This window comes from Colobus angolensis, unplaced genomic scaffold (genome assembly GCF_000951035.1).
Source record: "Colobus angolensis palliatus isolate OR3802 unplaced genomic scaffold, Cang.pa_1.0 Scaffold131, whole genome shotgun sequence".
NCBI lineage: Eukaryota > Metazoa > Chordata > Mammalia > Primates > Cercopithecidae > Colobus > Colobus angolensis.
Window position 1 is genome coordinate 894,720 of NW_012114364.1, and position 20,068 is coordinate 914,787.

At 38.8% G+C, this 20,068-nt stretch overlaps 1 protein-coding gene across 6 annotated transcripts in view; it reads left to right on the forward strand.

Moving 5' to 3' along the window:
* Positions 1–10,602, forward strand: part of CAPRIN2 (caprin family member 2) — a 45,458-nt gene extending 34,856 nt beyond the window's left edge. The window contains exons 14-19 of one of the 6 annotated variants that reach the window (XM_011934093.1): positions 594–740; positions 3,147–3,315; positions 4,692–4,877; positions 6,263–6,363; positions 8,517–8,580; positions 9,680–10,601. In XM_011934093.1, coding sequence (XP_011789483.1) covers positions 594–740; positions 3,147–3,315; positions 4,692–4,877; positions 6,263–6,363; positions 8,517–8,580; positions 9,680–10,248 — 1,236 coding nt within the window. In that variant the 3' untranslated portion in view covers positions 10,249–10,601. Of the gene's footprint in view, positions 1–593; positions 741–3,146; positions 3,316–4,691; positions 4,878–6,262; positions 6,364–8,516; positions 8,581–9,635 lie in introns of all 6 variants that reach the window. The other 5 variants (XM_011934091.1, XM_011934092.1, XM_011934095.1 and 2 more) reach the window with 5 other exon arrangements.
* Positions 10,603–20,068: the final 9,466 nt, after the last annotated feature.

Sequence of the window (20,068 nt, forward strand, 5' to 3'; positions counted from 1 at the left end):
GTGATTGTTACCAAGTAACTCATAGCTGTCTGCCTCACAGTCTAGTTGAGATTGGTTTTTGGTATTTTTTTAAGCCTTTTGATTTATAATCTGTTATGTCAAGAACTTGGGGCTTCCTTAAGTAAGGATTACTTAAATCAGATCAGAGTTGTTTTCTGTTTTAGGTAGCTGACTTAGAAACCCACTAATAAGTCTTTAGAATAGAGAAAAATTAACACTAAACAACTAACCCAAGTTTTTTCTTAAATCCAATTCTGATGTATAAATTTTAAATAATATTAGGTTCTTAACCGGAAATTACCATTTCAGGGTTTGAAAAGAACGAGGTGCATAAAAAAAGTTCAGCCCCTCATCTGTTAGACTGATTATTGGTAAGACTATTTCACTTAGTCAGCAAACTGTGCAAAGCAAATACTGGTATGCATCCTCAGCAGCTGAGATTTGAAGTTGTAAGCAAAAGCTATTCTTTTGCATTCCTGTGTCCAAATATCATCCTAAAGAACTTGCTGACTTATGCCAGTTTGGGTTTTAGAGTAAGTTAACTGCTTGTTATATGGCAGGTGATTGGCTGATGCTGCATTTCTCCTCCCCAGGCAGCAATTCCCCCAGGCAAGCAACCGTCTTCACTAGCTTCTCCAAATCCTCCCATGGCAAAGGGCTCTGAACAGGGCCTCCAGTCACCTCCAGCAAGTAGTAGTTCAGTAACCATTAACACAGCACCCTTTCAAGCCATGCAGACAGTGAGTATGAAACATGAATGATGATTGCAGTTCATTATTCCTGTTAAAAGCCATTATTTCTCTTACATAATTATTGGGTACTATGTGAAAAATTTGCCTTTTGTAAAATTTATTTGAGTTCATAGAATTATATTTGGCCAATGGCAATGATGTTGTGGTAGAAGAGTAGGAAATCCGCAGGCTCTATAATTTTAAATGGGTGTTTTATCAGAACATTATTCCCTCTTTCAGAATTAGTAGCAGGCAAAGTTGAGGACCCGTATTAAACAAACACAATGTATGGGTGAGAAACAGAATTTCTAGCAACAGCTTAATAATACTAACCATTACTAATATCAGTACTAGTGTTATTCCCTAACATCAGTAACCTGAAATACCGGACACATACTTGGGTGTTCTGTCATTGCTGAAACTTTCATTTTATTTTATCCTGATCTCAAGATGGTTTTTGGAGATTTGTTCAGATTTGTGTGGTGTTTTGAGTTATGTATTTTTCTACAAATTGTAGTTAAGGCTTTTTTTTTTTTTTTAATAATATTACAGCTAGTTTGGTATGTTTATTCTCTAAACACAGACTAGTCTAAAACAGTTCTTCGGGGGGAAGAAAGCCTTAGTGAGCCAATAAGTACCCTTCCTGTTGGTGCTTAGTGTCCCACTCCAAGCACTTTGATGGTGGTAGTGGGGCCAGTGGAGTAGCATGGAAAGCAGGCATCACCCGGGGAGATTGGCTGGTGAGTCCAGACAGTTGAATTCACTCACCTTATCACTTAGAGTATCTTATTTCTAGACAGAATAGTTTTCTTGCTTTCAGTCTTTTCCTGTCAGTTCATCCTGCACAGGATAGCCACATTGGTTTTACCTTTACTTTTGTCTAATTAAAAGCAAGCAGTGTTCCATTACAGAATGAAATTTAGTCCTCTGATACTCAGTACCTTTTCAAGTCTGGTATACCTGCCACACTGGTCCTCTGGGCTTGCCTTATATATTCTTATCACAATACCTTTTGCTCATGCCCATCTGTTTTATCTCCCTGTTTGAATCCTACCCAGTACACATTGGTTCTTACCCATTTATTGATTAAAGAATAGTTACAAAACCAGGCACTGTTCTTCATCACTGAGGTTGTAGCAGTGAAAAAAAGTAAAATATGCTCAGGAAACTTAACATTTTATTATGGAGGTAGGAGGGCCGGGGAGACAGATACCTGTATATTAGGTGCTGTGTGATGTAAGGAAAAATGGAGCAGAATCAGGGAGCTAGAGAGTCATAGAAGGACAGATCATTGCTTGCCACATGGTAAACATTCAGTAAACGGTGAAATATTTCGTTCATCTTTAGTTTTTGAAAAAAGACCCCTTTCCCTTATAGCTTTTATTCTCAGTAAGCATTATTATGATAGCATAGTAGCAGGAAGATTAACTTTTGCTCTTAGGTGTAAATTCTGTCAGGAATCAAGTAGGAGTGTTTTTTTGTTGTGTGTTTTACTGTGGTAAAATATGTGTAACAATATTTACCATTTTAACCTTTTTAAAGTATACAATTCAGTGGTATTATAATAGTATATTCATAATGTGCAATCATCATCACTGCTTTTAGAACTTTGTCATTATTCCAAACAGAAACTCAGTATCCATTAAACAATAACTTCTATTTATTTGTAACCCCCTCCACAGCTCTGCTAATCTCTATTCTACTTCGTTTCTATGAATTTACCTATTCTACCTCATATAAGTGGTATCCTACAACATTTTTCCTCTTGTATCTGGCTTACTGCACTTTGCAGAATGTTTTCAGAGTTCATTCACGTTATAGAGTGTATCAGAATTTCAATTTTATATGGCTGAATAATCCATTTTATGTATGTACTTCATTTCGCTTATTCATTCATCTGTTGGGAAGCTGAGTTGTTTGTACCTTTGAGCTATTCTTCTGAATAATGCTGCTATGAACATCGGTGTATAAATATCTGTTTGAGTCCTGCTTTCAGTTATTTGGGGTATATACCTAGAGATGGAATTAGTGGATCATATGTTAATTCTATACTTTTTGAGGAGACAGCATACTGTTTTCCATAGGGTGGCTGCGCCATTTTGCATTCCCACTGGCAATGCATGAGGGTTCCAGTTCCTCCGCATCCTTGCCAACACTTATTTTCTGTCTTTTTGATAATAGCCCTCCTAATGGGTATAAAATTTGTATTGCATTATGGTTTGGGTTTACATTTCCCTAATGATGATGAGCATGTTTTCATGTGCTTATTTGCCATTTATCTTCTTTGGAGAGATGTCTATTCAAGTCCTTTGCCTGCAAAATAGAAGTTTTTGAATGTACGATTTTTCTGGATACCACCCTTAAGAATTTTCTTTGAAACTTCCCAAATGACTCAGAGTGTCCTTGTCTTTTAAGGTATTTAATGTTAATGCACCTCTGCCTCCACGGAAAGAACAAGAAATAAAAGAATCCTCTTATTCACCTGGCTACAATCAAAGTTTTACCACAGCAAGTACACAAACACCACCCCAGTGCCAACTGCCATCTATACATGTAGAACAAACTGTCCATTCTCAAGAGACTGGTAAGATCTTTGCATATGATATTTGGAAGACATAGATGGACAGCCAATTGAATGGAAAGCAAGTCTAGCAAGTCTGTAGTGACACTTTAGAAGTATTTTCCTGACTAGTAAGCATTATTTCTTCACATGTTCCTCCAGTGTTGAGAAAAACCTAATGCCCTTTCCTGTGTTGAGTTTACCTATTAATTTTAATTTTTGTAGAGATAGAACTTAGAAGACTGATTTAACCTTGAAGTGGGTTTGTATTTTCAAATCTATTTGCTTTGGTTACCACAGACAGTGATTGAGGTAGATGGGCACTATCTGGCTGCTTGTATGAAGGTTTTGAAACCATTGTGTTAACCCTTTTAACACAGATGGTTATCTGTCCTTTTCTTTTTATCTTATAACAAAAGATTGAAGACTGTGAAGATATGACTTAGTATGCTCAATGTACAGTTTGCTTAGAGATGGGAGACTATTTTGATTTTTCATGCTGTTCTAAATCATGAATAGGTAACTCTGTACTCATTTCTTAATTTAAATTTAAGAAGCACTTGTAGATTTTTCATATTGGTATTTCAGATCCCTACTGAGTTTTTTAACTGAAGTCGGAGCAAATGAATTGAGCATTCTGAGTACTTGGCTAATCAAGTGATGAAGAGGTGGTAATATAAATTCTGGGACCTAGGCACAGATGACCCAATTCTCTTCTCCCCTCTACTGTTGAAAGACAGGGCAGGTGACTTACGTAAATACATTTTTGTCATGTGCCTTCTCAGATACAGTATTAATTAGAATCCATTTTCTTTTACTCCCTCATCTGGAGTATTTAGCCTGCTTTTTAAAAATTGTCATAAAATATACATAACATAAAAATTACCATTTTAATCATTTTTAACTATATAGATATTCTGTGGCATTAAGTACAACCAAATTGTTATGTAATTATTACCACTGTCCACCTCCAGAACTTTTCATCTTCCCCCAACTGAAACTTTGTAATCATTTAATAGTAACTCCTCCTCCTCCTCTCCCCCCAGCCCCTGGGAACCACCATTCTACTTTCTGATTCTGAAAATGACTGCTCTGGTACCTCATATAAGTGGTATACAATATTTGTGCTTTTGAAACTAGCTTTTTTTACTTGACGTGTCTTAAGGGTTCATTCGTGTTGTAGCATGGGTCAAAATTTTCTTCCTTTTTTAGGCTGAGTAATATTCCATTGTATATGAATTATGTATTTGAGTCATGTAGATGAATTGTATATATGAATATGTATCTCCTATTTGTTTTTAAAGGGAGCAAATTGTATTAATGATTTTGATATATATTGGCTTTTAAGTATAAAGACTATTACCGTTTAACTGTTGGACTCCAAAACCGTTTTTCTTAAGCAGCAAATTATCATCCTGATGGAACTATTCAAGTAAGCAATGGTAGCCTTGCCTTTTACCCAGCACAGACGAATGTATTTCCCAGACCTACTCAGCCATTTGTCAATAGCCGGGGATCTGTTAGAGGATGTACTCGTGGTGGGAGATTAATAACCAATTCCTATCGGTCCCCTGGTGGTTATAAAGGTATGCCCTGAATAAAATTTAATTATACTGAATTATTTTGTCTGTGTGTTTACTTGACTCAAACCATTTTTACCTAACCTTGCTTTTACCTAACCTTTTGTCATTTACAATGTAGTAGAGAATTTCCTGTTTGTGAATAATAAAGTATTTTTAATATACCTATTCTCCATAACAGAGGAACTAATTTTCTGTATGAAAAGCAGATTGAGCCGGGCGCGGTGGCTCAAGCCTGTAATCCCAGCACTTTGGGAGGCCGAGACGGGCGGATCACGAGGTCAGGAGATCGAGACCCGAGACCATCCTGGCTAACACAGTGAAACCCCGTCTCTACTAAAAATACAAAAACTAGCCGGGCGAGGTGGCGGGCGCCTGTAGTCCCAGCTACTCGGGAGGCTGAGGCAGGAGAATGGCGTAAACCCGGGAGGCGGAGCTTGCAGTGAGCTGAGATCCGGCCACTGCACTCCAGTCCGGGCGACAGAGCGAGACTCCGTCTCAAAAAAAAAAAAAAAAAAAAAGAAAAGCAGATTGATTTTGTGGCTTACTGAAGTGGAAGGTTTCACCGTATTGTTTTACAGAGGATGAATTTTCATATTTGAGTGATGTTTTTCTTTTGTTGACTTAATTCTGCTAAAAGTGTATCATATTTACAAAATGCCCATTATCTAGTTATTTGTGAGATTATGTCACAAAGAATATAGAATTTGAGACTATAATAATGATATTCTCTTAAACTTTTGTTATGATTCCAAGTATCCTAGTCACTACTTATTATTAACAAAATACTCTAGACAGGCTGGGTGCAGTGGCTTACGCCTGTCATCCCATGACTTTGGGATGCCGAGGTAGGAGGATCATTGAGGCCAGGAGTTTGCGACCAGCCTGGGCAACACAGTGAGACCCCGTCTCTACAAAGAATTTTTAAAAATTAGCTGGGCATGGTGATGTGCACTTGTAGTCCCAGCTACTTGGGAGGCTGAACTGGGAAGAATGCTTGAGTCCAAGAGTTTGAGGTTACAGTGAGCTGTGATCTCACTACTATGCTCCAGCCTGAGTAACAGAGTGAGGCACTGCCTATAAAAAAGCAAACAACAAGAAAACAACCCTTGACAGAGGCCCTAAGTAGCTAACTGCCCTACCACCACGCTTTCCCAACCCCAACCTGCATTTTAGCAGTAGTAAATTTATAAACCTGGCTTATTTGAAGACATCACATACAAATGTATGTTTTACTGTGGAAGCAATATTAGTAGTTTGCTTAAAGAGGGTATAATTCTAATGATGGCATTATACAATCAATTTAACTTTTAAAGCAATATAGAATTAGACTGTTTAAAAGTTTAATATGATTTTGTACATAATCTTATGTAAGTTTGTTTATTTATTAGGTTTTGATACTTACAGAGGACTCCCTTCAGTTTCCAATGGAAATTATAGCCAGCTGCAGTTCCAAGCTAGAGAGTATTCTGGATCACCTTATTCCCAAAGGGTAAGTAAGAATAGTTGTCATAGTTGAATAATGGTACAGTTGTTGATGTTAAGCTGGTGATTGAAGTATATAGCAGAGTCATAATTTGTTTTCTAAAAGTGCACTCTTAGTTTTAAAACTACTTGTAAGTCCTATGGAGAAGAGTTGAGTTGGAAGCTTTTTCCAATTACCCAAGAAAGATAAATGATAACTGCTTGTTATGTGGAACTTAGAAGGTGTTAAGGACATTATTAATCATGTTGTTTGCATTAACCCGTTTGCTCTTCCACCTTACAGGAGAAACTGGTTCAGAGGTTAAATAACTTATCTAAGGTCACTCATCAAGGAAATGGTAAACTAAGATTAGAGCGTGCCTTTCTTACTCCAGAGCCCATGATTTTAAGTTTACTACATTGCCTTTGACTTAACTTGCCTAAATAGCAAATGTAGCAAAGCCCTTTTTCGTAAGATTTTTGTTGTTGTTTGTTCTTATTTGAAGAACCCAGCATATTTTCTTTACTACATATGATAAAAGACTCAAGAGTATGTTAGAAATTCCACTTTAACAAACCTTGGGAACTTATGGATTTGAATCTATAATACATCAGCATATTCAGTTTTGAAGTTTTACAAGCCTTTGAGTATGTGTATGGTATCATACTGAGTTCTGTTGGTAATATATAAAATACCTATCCTTGGAGTTTACAGTTACATGGGGTAGGATGGATGTCCACACAGAGGCAGTATTGAAAAGGGTGAAGGCCAGGTGTGGTGGCTCACACCTGTAATCCCAGCACTTTGGGAAGCCAAGGCGGGTGGATCACTTGAGGTCAGGAGTTTGAGACCAGCCTCACCAACATGGTGAAACCCCATCTCTACTAAAAATACAAAATTAGCCGGACGTGGTGGCACACACCTGTAATCCCAGCTACTTGAGAGGCTGAGGCAGGAGAATTGCTTGAACCTGGGAGGTAGAGGTTGTAGTGAGCAGAGATAGCGCCATTGCACTCCACCCTGGGCAAGAAGAGTGAGACTCCATCTCAAAAAAATAAAAAAGAATGAAAAACACCTTGGAATCTAAATGCCTTGGGTCTGACCCCTCATTTATCACTTCTCTTGCCATGTGACCTTAGATATGTTAGTGAAACTTTGAGCTCTAGTTCCTCATCTGTTAGTTTTTCATCTAACACTGAGGGGTAGTGAGGTTTTCTCCATGAGATATTCTGAGAATTAAATGAACTAAAGCACCTAAGTGCTTAGCACTACAGAGCCAGGTGTGTATATCAGTCATACAAATACTAGATGTTATTATGTGATCCTCATGGAATGTATGTGAGGGGAGGATGTTGATTAATATAGACTTAAGTAAAAGAACTGTCTCTTCTTAATACCATTATTACAGTATTTTGTGTGCTGTTTTACATTTATTCCTGAGGAAGAAGAAATTGATAATGCTAGTTGCTATTGCAGAGGGGGGACTGGGAGTATGGAGTAAGAGGCTTTATTATTTTTACTGTATACCTTCTTGTCCTGTTTCAATTTTTTATTGCATATAATAATTACACCACTAATTATTCTTTTCATGAGTTGTATGAAGTTTGGCTTCCTTCATACTTGAGTTTGTTTGAAGTACTGCCCCTGGAACATTTTTTCTTAATATATTGGATTATATTTCTAGGCACTAAATATATTTATACAATATACTTTTTTATCAATTTCTTAAAAAAAAATTCCCAAATCCCAACATAGTTGGTATTAGTCTTCCCAGTTTGGTGTATAAATAGAGCAAGGTTGAGAAAAATCTGTATTCTTGCTTTATGATGTCCTTTTATACTAAGATGAGGGACAGAGGACCATGCCACACGTAAAAATTTCTCTCATTACTCAGCATTGTATCTTTTACATAGTATTCTCCAAGTGCTTTATTGTTTTTCATGTATTAACAGATCTAATTGGTCAGATTAATTAACAGATGAAGCAAGTAATGCCACTGTTGCCCTTGCTTTGTTTTTCTTAGTGTTTGGAAACATCTGAGCCTCTTTGGTTGCTGGGGAAGGCCAGGTAAAGAACTAAAGGGACTAATCTTACAGATTTGCCAGCCAGTAGTCCTGTGTAATAACCAATTATAGTCCTGCATTTTTAATGCCAAGATAAATATTATATGTTCACTTTAGGATAATTTCCAGCAGTGTTATAAGCGAGGAGGGACATCTGGTGGTCCACGAGCAAATTCCAGAGGTAAGAGTAATTAGCTGAATAGTTTTTTTACCCAAAACATGTCTCTAGTTCTTTCTGCATCCTCTACTAAGTTCTTCCCAAAGCGCATTGCTTTTTAGCATTTGTCTAGTTGAGGTTTTCAATTTGCTTTAATGTAGTACTAAAAGTACTAAGGGAGATATTAGACTACTAGATAGGCTATGGAAACCAATTGCAAATTGAATTAAAAGGGTGGGTGTTTTTTAAAAATCTACTTGACACTAGAGCATATTTAATCTTATATATTCACTATGCTGATTTCAAATATTTTCATATGATGATTCAGGATGGTGGTTTTTGTAATAATGGGTACTTCTACTTTAATGTCACTGCATTAATAGATTCAAATAAGCAACAATTAAGACACTGTGACTTGAAACAAAAGCAGCATACTTACAACACTTTTTAAAATGTGAAGGAACTATTGAAAGTTTGTATAAGGGAGAAAAAAAAATCATCGAAGAGTAACTTTGTCACAGGAAAGCAATCTTTTCCTTCTGAAAAAATAGCGAGTATTCAGTTTGCCTTTGCCTTAGTCTGAGCAGTGTTTTTGTATGGCACTTAAAACATTAAAAGTGTATGACTTGGAAACAAAAAAAAACCAAGCATTCATCATGGGACTTAGTTCCATATCAGTCTATCTCTGAATGGCTAGCGGCTAGTAGTTCTAAAAACTGGTTCTTTTATGTAGTCTCCATTTTCTTGAGACCTTCTACATTAGCTGCTTTGTAGAATGATCTCTGAGAAATTAAGAATTATAGGAGGAAGATGAAGTAAAAAGTGTTCAGACCTGAGTTTTAGACTTTGTTAAGTTATCTAGCCTTTTGGGGGCCACATTTTCTTAATCTTTAAGAAGGATCAATTAGACAAGATTATCTTGGACCTTTCTGGCTTTAGAAGAGTATTGTAAAAACCTATTGCCAGAAAAATCTAAAAAAGTATAATCTAGCTATATATTGCTTTTGTTTTGGAATTTACTGTAAAGTGTATCTTTGTCTGTTTCAGTAGCCAACTAATGTTAAATATTGTGTTCAAAGCTAACTGCTTCATTATGAGAAACTCACTGTTGCTAATAAAACAGCAGGGTGGAGTGATTCTTCTCAGGTGAGCAGCCCAGAAAGAGACAACGAAACCTTTAACAGTGGTGACTCTGGACAAGGCGACTCCCGTAGCATGACCCCTGTGGATGTGCCAGTGACAAATCCAGCAGCCACCATACTGCCAGTACATGTCTACCCCCTGCCTCAGCAGATGCGAGTTGCCTTCTCAGCAGCCAGAACCTCTAATCTGGCCCCTGGAACTTTAGACCAACCTATTGTGTTTGATCTTCTTCTGAACAACTTAGGAGAAACTTTTGATCTTCAGCTTGGTAGATTTAATTGCCCAGTGAATGGCACTTATGTTTTCATTTTTCACATGCTAAAGCTGGCAGTGAATGTGCCACTGTATGTCAACCTCATGAAGAATGAAGAGGTCTTGGTATCAGCCTATGCCAATGATGGTGCTCCAGACCATGAAACTGCTAGCAATCATGCAATTCTTCAGCTGTTCCAGGGAGACCAGATATGGTTACGTCTGCACAGGGGAGCAATTTATGGAAGTAGCTGGAAATATTCTACGTTTTCAGGCTATCTTCTTTATCAAGATTGAAAGTCAGTACAGTATTGACAGTAAAAGGATGGTGTTCTAATTAGTGGGATTGAAGGAAAAGTAGTCCTTGCCTTCATGACTGATTGGTTTAGGAAAATGTTTTTGTTCCTAGAGGAAGGAGGAGGTCCTTATTTTTTTGTTTTCCTTCCTAAGGTGAAAAATCAAGCTGAATGACAATTAGCACTAATCTGGCACTTTATAAATTGTGATGTAGCCTCGCTAGTCAAGCTGTGAATGTATATTGTTTGCACTTAATCCTTAACCGTATTAACGTTCAGCTTACTAAACTGACTGCCTCAAGTCCAGGCAAGTTACAATGCCTTGTTGTGCCTCAATAAAAAAAGTTACATGCACCTTCAGTGTTCCTCTTTGATTAAACATTTAGTTGAGAGGTAAAATATCTGCTTTTTAATATTCATCACTGATAACTCTTAAATGGTTATTTCTTCATGGGCTCCTGCTATTATTTTAAAATAAGACATATATAACAGTTCCTTCCAGGGTTACTTTTCTCTGATATTATACATGCCATTCATCAAAACATTTGATCTGTTTTCCATGGGCCAAATCATGCATTCTTCTTGAAGCTATTCTATTTTGCAGTAGGGCATGGGTTTCCTTTAGTTAGCTATCTTTTGGTAGCTACTACATGTGTAGTAATATACAATAGGAGATACACAGGAAATACTACTGGCCCACCATCAATAAGACTTACACTTTCTAGTGGATTCTCAATTTAATTTGAGCAGGCAAAATGCTAAGACATTAAAAAGCAGAGGCTCTATGGTCAGGCAATGCTGTCTTTCAGAGTCCTGATTTTGCCACTTAGTAGCTAATCTTAGAGAAGTTATGTTACCTCTAAGATCGATCTCTCTCTCTCTTTTAAATACTGTTTCTCAGATGTAAAATGTGAATGGTAGATTACCATCAGGACAGCTGTGAAGTTTAAGAATATATCTAAAAGACTTAACATAGTGCCTGGCACATACACATTTAAGAAATGCAGTAAAGTTTAGTGTTCATTCTAGCCATATAATACTTTCTCACACTTAAAGCTTGTATGTCCTCTTCAGTAATAAGTTTTTTATTTCTCAGTTTAAATAATTTTTGGCTGGGTGCGGTGGCTCACACCTGTAATCCCAGCACTTTGGGAGGCTGAGGTGGGCAGATCACCTGAGGTCAGGAGTTCAAGACCAGCCTGGCCAACATGGTGAAACCCTGTCTCTACTAGAAATACAAAAATTAGCCAGGCGTGATGGCGGGCTCCTGTAATCCCAGCTACTTGGGAGGTTGAGGCAGGAGAATGTCTTGAGCCTGGGAGGGGGAGGTTGCAGTGAGCCGAGATTATGCCACTGCACTCCAGCCTGGGTGACTGAGCAAGACTCTGTCTCAAAAAAATGTATGTATCTATTTTTTTAAAGTGAGCATTTTGGTTGCATTTTCAGGACTATATTAAGGGTTGGAGAAGGGCATTATTACACATCAACTAAAGCAAGTAATCTGCTGAGGCAGAAAATAATTTGCTGGGTCTGACCCACAGACCCTGGCTGAAAGACGGATGAAAAAATGTATGCTGACACAGGTATTTTGCCTGACAGCACGAATAGAGGATTTCACTGCTCGGCACCACTGACAAGAGAGTCCAGCGAGAGTGAAGCCCTGATAAGCTGGCGTTGCTTGTATTTATTTAGTACAGATTTAATGACAAAGGCTTTGAGTCAACACACTTTTGGGTAATTAGCATGCCCGCTCCCCTCCCCTGCCCACCAAGAGAGCAGTCCTGTGCGCAAATGATTAAAGGCCAGGTTCCGAGGCCTAAGTAAACTAATCTAGACCAATGCCCTTGTTATCTAACCTAATTTTTTAAGAGAATTCAGCTGCCTTCAGCCAAATTTTCTTTTGAAGCTTTTGCAAAACCTGGCCTTCCAACAAGGTTTGCTTCTTTCTCTAATTTCCTCATAATTTCTCCCACCACCGTGTCTGAACTCCTACAGTAATTGTTTTGATCCTCCTCTCTGAGGTGTTGAGTAATCTCAGGAAAATGGTATAAGAGCATTATGTTTATTACAGTTAATATTTTTGAGCTGGGTGTGGGTTCAGCAGTTACACCCTGAAGCCATGTTTATCTCTCCATGGTGTTAAAATACTAGTATAGTGTTCTCAATATACAAGATGTGATTAGATTCAGTACCTCACAGAACTTTTTCAGCTTATGGTAGGAACTTTGTAGGGTAGGGATAATAGTATTCCAGTTAAAAAAAATTAGCTCATGGCTTTTATGTCCACAACACAACTAAAAAGCATATAGAAAAGTGGTAATATGATTGAATGATGGAGGGGGAAACATGATGTTTAAGAAGAGCCGGTGATAAGTTCAGTAGGGCCTTTCTGTAGTGATGATTTTCCTACTGCATTAAGGCCTTCAGTGTAGTCTTTTTCTTATACACACAATGTTTATTTAAAATATTTTGGGCAACTCTTTATGTTATTTTTAAGGTAAGTGTCCAACATCAAGAGATTCATCACTTAGGGTATCCCCCTATGATAAGAGTCATATTATAGGAGAGTATTTGAAATGTTACTTGGCTAGGTATAAAGATAATGAACTAGACATATTTTGACTTAATGGACAAGATATTTCATTGTGAAGCAGTATAACTTTTTGAAGCTAGTTCTGGAAGCTATTACTAAAAGACATCTTTACAGAAAGATGTGCACATACACAGAATTTACATACATTTGTAAGAGATAGAGTAGGAATCCAGAGATACCTAAAGTCCATTTGTGGACCTGGTGGAAAGAACTTCTATTTTGCTGGGAAGATCTTATTGTAGATACAGCTGACATGGAGAGATATTCCATATAATTATTCCATATAAGTATCTGAATATACAAATACTTCGTTGTTTTACTAAAAGCAGAGATGAGGGAGGTAAAATAAGTTTCCTGGCCGGGCGCGGTGGCTCAAGCCTGTAATCCCAGCACTTTGGGAGGCCGAGACGGGCGGATCACGAGGTCAGGAGATCGAGACCATCCTGGCTAACACGGTGAAACTCCGTCTCTACTAAAAAAAACACACACAAAAAAACTAGCCGGGTGATGTGGCGGGCGCCTGTAGTCCCAGTTATTCGGGAGGCTGAGGCGGGAGAATGGCGTAAACCCGGGAGGCGGAGCCTGCAGTGAGCCGAGATGACGCCACTGTACTCCAGCCTGGGCGACAGGGCGAGACTCCGTCTCAAAAAAAAAAAAGTTTCCTGTTTACTCGATTCTCAGAGTTTTTTCTTTAAGTTTTTTAGTCCTTTATTAAGTGATATCTCCTCCCTACATCCAAAGTTGTAAGCCGCTGACTCTTACCTCCTCGAAAATGATTTGAGTAAATGCAGGCATTTAAAGCAGGATGTTTTTTGAGAGGTTTGCTTACTTGTTTCCTGTACTAGTTATCTGTCAGCCATCCCATTTTTCTGTTTACCTTTCTCAATTCCATAATAGCTTTATTTTTACAATCCTATGACATCACATACTGTGTTTTTATACTCTTAATCTTTCCTGTTTGCACAGTTAAATTCTTTAGCTTTAATGATCAGTGTTCCATTGTGAGCCTTATAACTATGATGTTATTTTATGTATTTTAAAGGTGAAACAATTGTTAGCATATACACAGGTATGGTGGCTTATCCCTGTAATCATAGCACTTTGGGAGTCCAAGGTGGGTGGATCACTTGAGCGCAGGAGTTAGACCAACCTGGACAACATGGTGAAGCCTGGTCTCTACAAAAAGATACAAGAAATAAGCTGGGTGTGGTGTCATGCCCCTGTAGTCCCAGCTACTCAGGAGGCTGAGGTGGGAGAATCACCTGAGCCTGGGCGTTGAGGCTGCAGTGAGCTGTAATTGTGCCATTGCACACCAGCCTGGGCGGCAGAGTGAGACCCCCTCTCAAAGAAAATAAAACGTTTATCTGTATCACTTCTCTGCCAAATACAAATAATTTTGATGAAAAATTTAGCTCTCTAGTTGCTCTATTTGCTACTCTGTATCAGGGGTGTTCTTACTGACCACGTTTTGATTAGGCCACAGTAGCTTGGTTCTCATTTTTCAGCTTTTGGGCAAGTGGTGACACCTTCCAGGTACAGCTCACTTGCTACCAGTGCAAGATACTGAAGGCTAGATTATAAAATATTTGTATTCAATATTAATACTAAGAGGACTTAGCCTCACTAATTGTTTCTCAAGCATTATTCCTTTATTCATTTTATTTCAAAGACCCCAAACTTTGGTAATGATTAGTCTTTCAAATATTTGGGTTATCTGATTTGTATCTGACTCTGGGACTACAAAGATGAATGACATTCAAATATTCAGACACCTCAGGTATGTCCATTTCACCAAGAGCAAGTCTCTTCTTTAATTATTCATTTAATTTTCAACACACTTTTCCTGCTGTCTGTCTGAAAGTGTTACTATTCAAAAACTAGATTTTTGGATCACTTCTTTAACTTTCTTTTCTCTTGTTTGTGATTTTTATTGGGAGATTTCCTTGACTTTATCTTCCTACCTTTTTATGAAGTTTTAAATTTTCATTAACATTCAAAATCTCTAAGTAGACCTGTTACCCCAATGTTCATTACAGACAGTTGTCCCTCAGCATCTATGGGGGATTGTTTCCAGGACCCCTACAGATACTAAAATCTGCAAATGCTTAAGTCCCTGATACAAAAGGGAGTAGTGTTTGCCAAAAACCTCCACACATCCTCCTGTATACTTTAGATCATCTCTAGATTATTTATAATATCTAATGCTGTGCAAATGCTATGTAAATAGTTGTTATACTAGATTGTTTAGGGAATCATGACAAGAAAAAATGGTTTGTACATGTTCTGTATAGAAGCAAGCATCCTGTTTCTCTGAATATTTTCTATCTGTGGATGTGGGACCTGTGGCTATGGAGGGCCAACTGTGTATGGATTCTGTTCTTGTTTCACGGTTGCATTATTTTCTCATTACTCTTTTTTTTTTTTTTTTTTGAGACGGAGTCTTGCTCTGTCGCACGGGCTGGAGTGCAGTGGCCGGATCTCAGCTCACTGCAAACTCCGCCTCCCGGGTTTACGCCATTCTCCTGCCTCAGCCTCCCGAGTAGCTGGGACTACAGGCGCCCGCCACCTCGCCCGGCTAGTTTTTTGTATTTTTTAGTAGAGACGGGGTTTCACCGTGTTAGCCAGGATGGTCTCGATCTCCTGACCTCGTGATCCGCCCGTCTCGGCCTCCCAAAGTGCTGGGATTACAGGCTTGAGCCACCGCGCCCGGCCTCATTACTCTTAAGGATAGTTTTTTAAAAGAATTTTTTTGCCCTAAGTAGTCCATTTACTACACTTTTTCTATTCCATTCACTTATCTGCATTGTTCTATTTGTTCAGAATCTTGTGATAATTGGCTGACTGTTTAAGAATGGAGTACCAACCCCACACCTATTGGGGGTCATCCTGGAAGGGTGTCCAAGAAAGTTGGAGACCCCAACTCTGGTGTGGGGTGTGGGGTGTGGGGTGAAAAGCAGGTCAAATTCAGGTTTCAAGACAGGCCAAGCTCAGTACATTTTCCTGTCCACTGCCTCAGTTTACCTACATTCAGAAGATCGTCCAGGAAGAGTTGAGCAGAGTTGGCTCCAAAACATTAGGGTGCTAAGAGCGAAACAGTTCCAAGCCTTCATCTTGCTGTATGCCAAAATCATTTATGTGTATCTTGAGAGATGGGGATGAGTGGATAGTAGGTGCGTGGTGGAGCTCTGAGGGGCCCTCTCCAGAACCCCATCTTACTAACAATTGTTTTACCTTTAAAATGCATAAAATAACATCATAGTTATCATAAGGCTTACAATGGAACACTGATCATTAAAGCTAAATAGGAGGACTTCCTGCCTGCCCATGGCCCCCTCTGGCCCTCACTTGGCAAGCACAGGTCACCATCCGTAGCAGTGATGCTTTATTGGTCCCAAGGTCTAGGTGAAGGGGAGAACTGACCATCCTTTCCTAACCTCCTGGGGCCTTCATGCTTACGTTCTTGTTGAAGAAACAACAAAGCTCTTGAGATTCATGTAACTGTATGATGGAGAGAAAAAAGTACCTAATGTTTCCCCCAAAAGACAGTATATTTTGTACTTTTTAAAGTGTTTATAAAAATGAAGGGGAAAAAACAGGAAAAAAAAAAAAAAAAAAGAATGGGTCACCAAAAAGATGACTGGAAGCTTGAATGTAAAAGGTAAAGCTTACTCATTTGGGGCTTCATGATAGCATCATTTTTTGTCAGGGTAGGGAACACCAATGTAGGGGTATGGAAGAGCATTATAAGTGGGACACACAACACAGAGGCCATAAGGATAAATTAAACACACAGAATTGATTCCCACAAGACTTTTGATTGGAGGAAAATACCAACATCAAAAGACAAAATGACCACCTGCAGTGGGAGGAAATCAATAAATAAAAAAGGGCAATGGATGTGAAGAGGCAGTTAATACATGAAAACATTTTCAGTAAGCATATGTAAGGTTTTAAGGCACATACTTTGGCAAGCATGTGGGGAAATGGGCATTCATGCTGTAGTTTGGAATAAGTATATTTTTGGAGAGTAAGTTGGTGATGACTGTTAAGGTAAAACACACACACACACACACACTTTTGACCCAGAAAACACACATACACACACTTGACCCAGAAATTCTACTGCTAGGAATTTGCCCTACAAAATAGTAGAACAGAATTGATAACATCTCATTTGTCTGAAAAATCTTAAAAGCATATATCTGATTGCTTGAACTTTTTTCTTTTCTGGTAGGAGGTACAAGAAATTTGAAGGTGTTGGCTTTAAGGAAAGGGTTTGGGACTTGTTGCGGGAGGAAGACTTGCTTTTCATTCTGACTTTACTGTAGAACTTAAAAGGTATATATCACTTTTTTGTTAAAAATTTTAAACTAAGAGATAAAATGATAGATTGCTATGATACCTACTCTTCCTGTCTTTCTTTGGATAGAGTTTGAGGGTTTTTTAAATTATCAAGTCTGGGATAATACTTAAAAAAAAAGCCTAAGTATTTAAAAGCCTAAGTATTACCCACATTACACTAATTTTTGCATTTCACTTAATACTTTACAGAGTACTGCCATATATGTAACTTTTTTGTTGTTTGTTTTTTGAGATAGGGTCTCACTCTGTCCCCCCAGGCTGGAGTGCAGTGGTGTGATCATGGCTCACTGCAGCCTTGACCTCCTGGGCTCAAGTGTAGCTAGGATTACAGGTGACCTCCTGCCCCAGCCTCCCGTGTAGCTAGGATTACAGGTGCACACTACCACACCCAGTTAATTTTTGGGAAATTGTTTTTGTTTTCATTTTTTTTGAGACAGAGTCTTGCTCTGTCACCCAGGCTGGAGTGCAGTGGTGTGATCTTGGCTCACTGCAACCTCTGCCTCCTGGGTTTGTGCAATTCTGTCACAGCTTCTCAAGTAGCTGGGATTACAGGCATGCATCACCATGCTTGGCTAAGTTTTTGTATTTTTAGTAGCGATGGGGTTTCGCCATGTTGGCCAGGCTGGTCTTGAACTCCTGACCTCAACTGATCCATCTACCTCAGCCTCCCAAAGAGCTAGGGTTACAGGCATGCACCACCATGCTTGGCTAAGTTTTTGTATTTTTAGTAGCGACGGGGTTTCGCCATGTTGGCCAGGCTGGTCTTGAACTCCTGACCTCAACTGATCCATCTACCTCAGCCTCCCAAAGAGCTAGGGTTACAGACACGAGCTACCACGCCCAGCTGTTTGGGGGGTTTTTTAGAGATGAGGTTTCACTATGTTGCCCAGGCGGGTCTTGAATTCCTGGGCTCAAGCAATCCACCAGCTTCAGCCTTCCAAATTGCTGGGATTATAAGCATGAGCCACCAGGCCTGGCCCATATGTGTAAACTTATTTTTTCCTGACAGTGGCCCTGGTGAGGTGGATATTGTTTTAGGGGATAAGAAAATGGAAACTCTTGGAGATTGACTTTCTAAGGCCATTATCAGACGTGCTGAGTTAGAGTTAGCTCTCTCAAGTCCAAATACAGTGCAACATTCTCTGCAGTATCTCCTTTAGCTCTCTAGTGCTGCAGCTGTTAACATATTTTCCACTGCTGTCTCACTCATATGCTTTTGGTGCACTATGGCAAAGCAGACACTTTGTGAACTATACGAACCATTCAGTTGAGGTTGTCTTAAGTCATAGTTTCTCAAGAGGTCCTGAAGCTGAGGAAGAGGATGGCCTCTTTTTCAATGTGAAAAGTGGAAAGCCCAAGGAGATGAAGAAACAACATCTTGAAGACAAATTTACTTGAAAGTAAATATTTTTTCTTCTGTCCTAGTTAATACTACTATTTGTACCTTGCATCCTTTCCCAACACTGCTATCATTGTAGCCTCTGGAGAAGAAAGTTGCTAGCTTCTGTTTAGAAACTCTGTAACACTGCTGTAACTCCTATTACTTTAGCTTATGTATCACTGATTTTTTGTTTTTTAAAAATTCCTCTTAATTTCTATGTATTTTATATTCTCTCTATATTATATATATAAATTCCTCTCTATAAATTAATATATATATGTGTATGTATACTCTCTCACATTTACAGTTGACTCGAACAACATGGATTTGAACTGCGCAGGTCGACTTACATGTAATTTCAACCAAATGCCAATAGAAAATACAATTTTCGCAGGATATGGAATCCAAATATAAAGGAGGCCTGACTTTTTGTATCCTGGGGTTCTGCAGGGCTGACTAGAGGACTTGAGTATACACGGATTTGGGTATACATGGATGTCTTGGAACCAATCCCTTGGGCATATGAGCAGCTGTATTTCACGTGCTTATGATATAGACCTCTGCCAGTATAGACTTCTTTTTTTTTTTTTTTTTGAGACAGCATCTCACTCTGTCACTCAGGCTGGAGCGTAGTGGCATGATCTCAGCTAACCGCAATCTCTGCTTTCTGGGTTCAAGTGGTTCTCCTGCCTCAGCCTCCCAAGTAGTTGGGATTATAGGCATGTGTCCCCCACACCTGGCTAAGTTTTTGAATTTTTAGTAGAGATGGGGTTTCATCATATTGACTAGGCTGGTCTTGAACCCATGACCTCAAGTGATCCACCTGCCTTGGTCTCCCAAAGTCCTAGAATTCCAGGTGTAAGCCACTCACTCAGCTGCTCAGTATAGACACTTGGAGCAGAGGTTTTTAATGATAAACTTTATAGTGTTTAAGAGATGCATTATTAAACTTACAGATAGGATTTTTAAGTGTTGGTTTTTAACTCTCATTTTCTCTTTATGGATTAGATTCAAGCTTGTTAACACACACCAACAGATGAGCGGCTGCCAACAGATGGGGAGGACAGCTGTGTGATATTCCATTTAGATGACTAAAATGTTAAATCTCAAAAAAGTCCACAGTATCAGTGCTTGGAGTAAAATTTACTTGCTGTAATTTGAGCTGTAATCATGCCAGTTATTCTGTATGCTTTATTTCTAGAGTAATGCCATCCACTTCTATGATGTCAACTGCCCTATGTGCACATAAGACTTACAGCTCTCTGAACTCCATCCCTTTATTTCTTCCTCTTCCACTGGCCACAGCTTCCTGCCTCCTCACTCAGCTCATTGATGAGTTGTTCACTGGAAATCTCTAGCCATGTAAACTATAAGCACTTTGCACTTCTAGTTCAACACATCCAAAAGCTAACTCATCTTTCCTCCAAAATCTAGTTATGTTTTCCCTCGTTAATGACTTCCATAGGTCATAAAAGCTTGAAACTT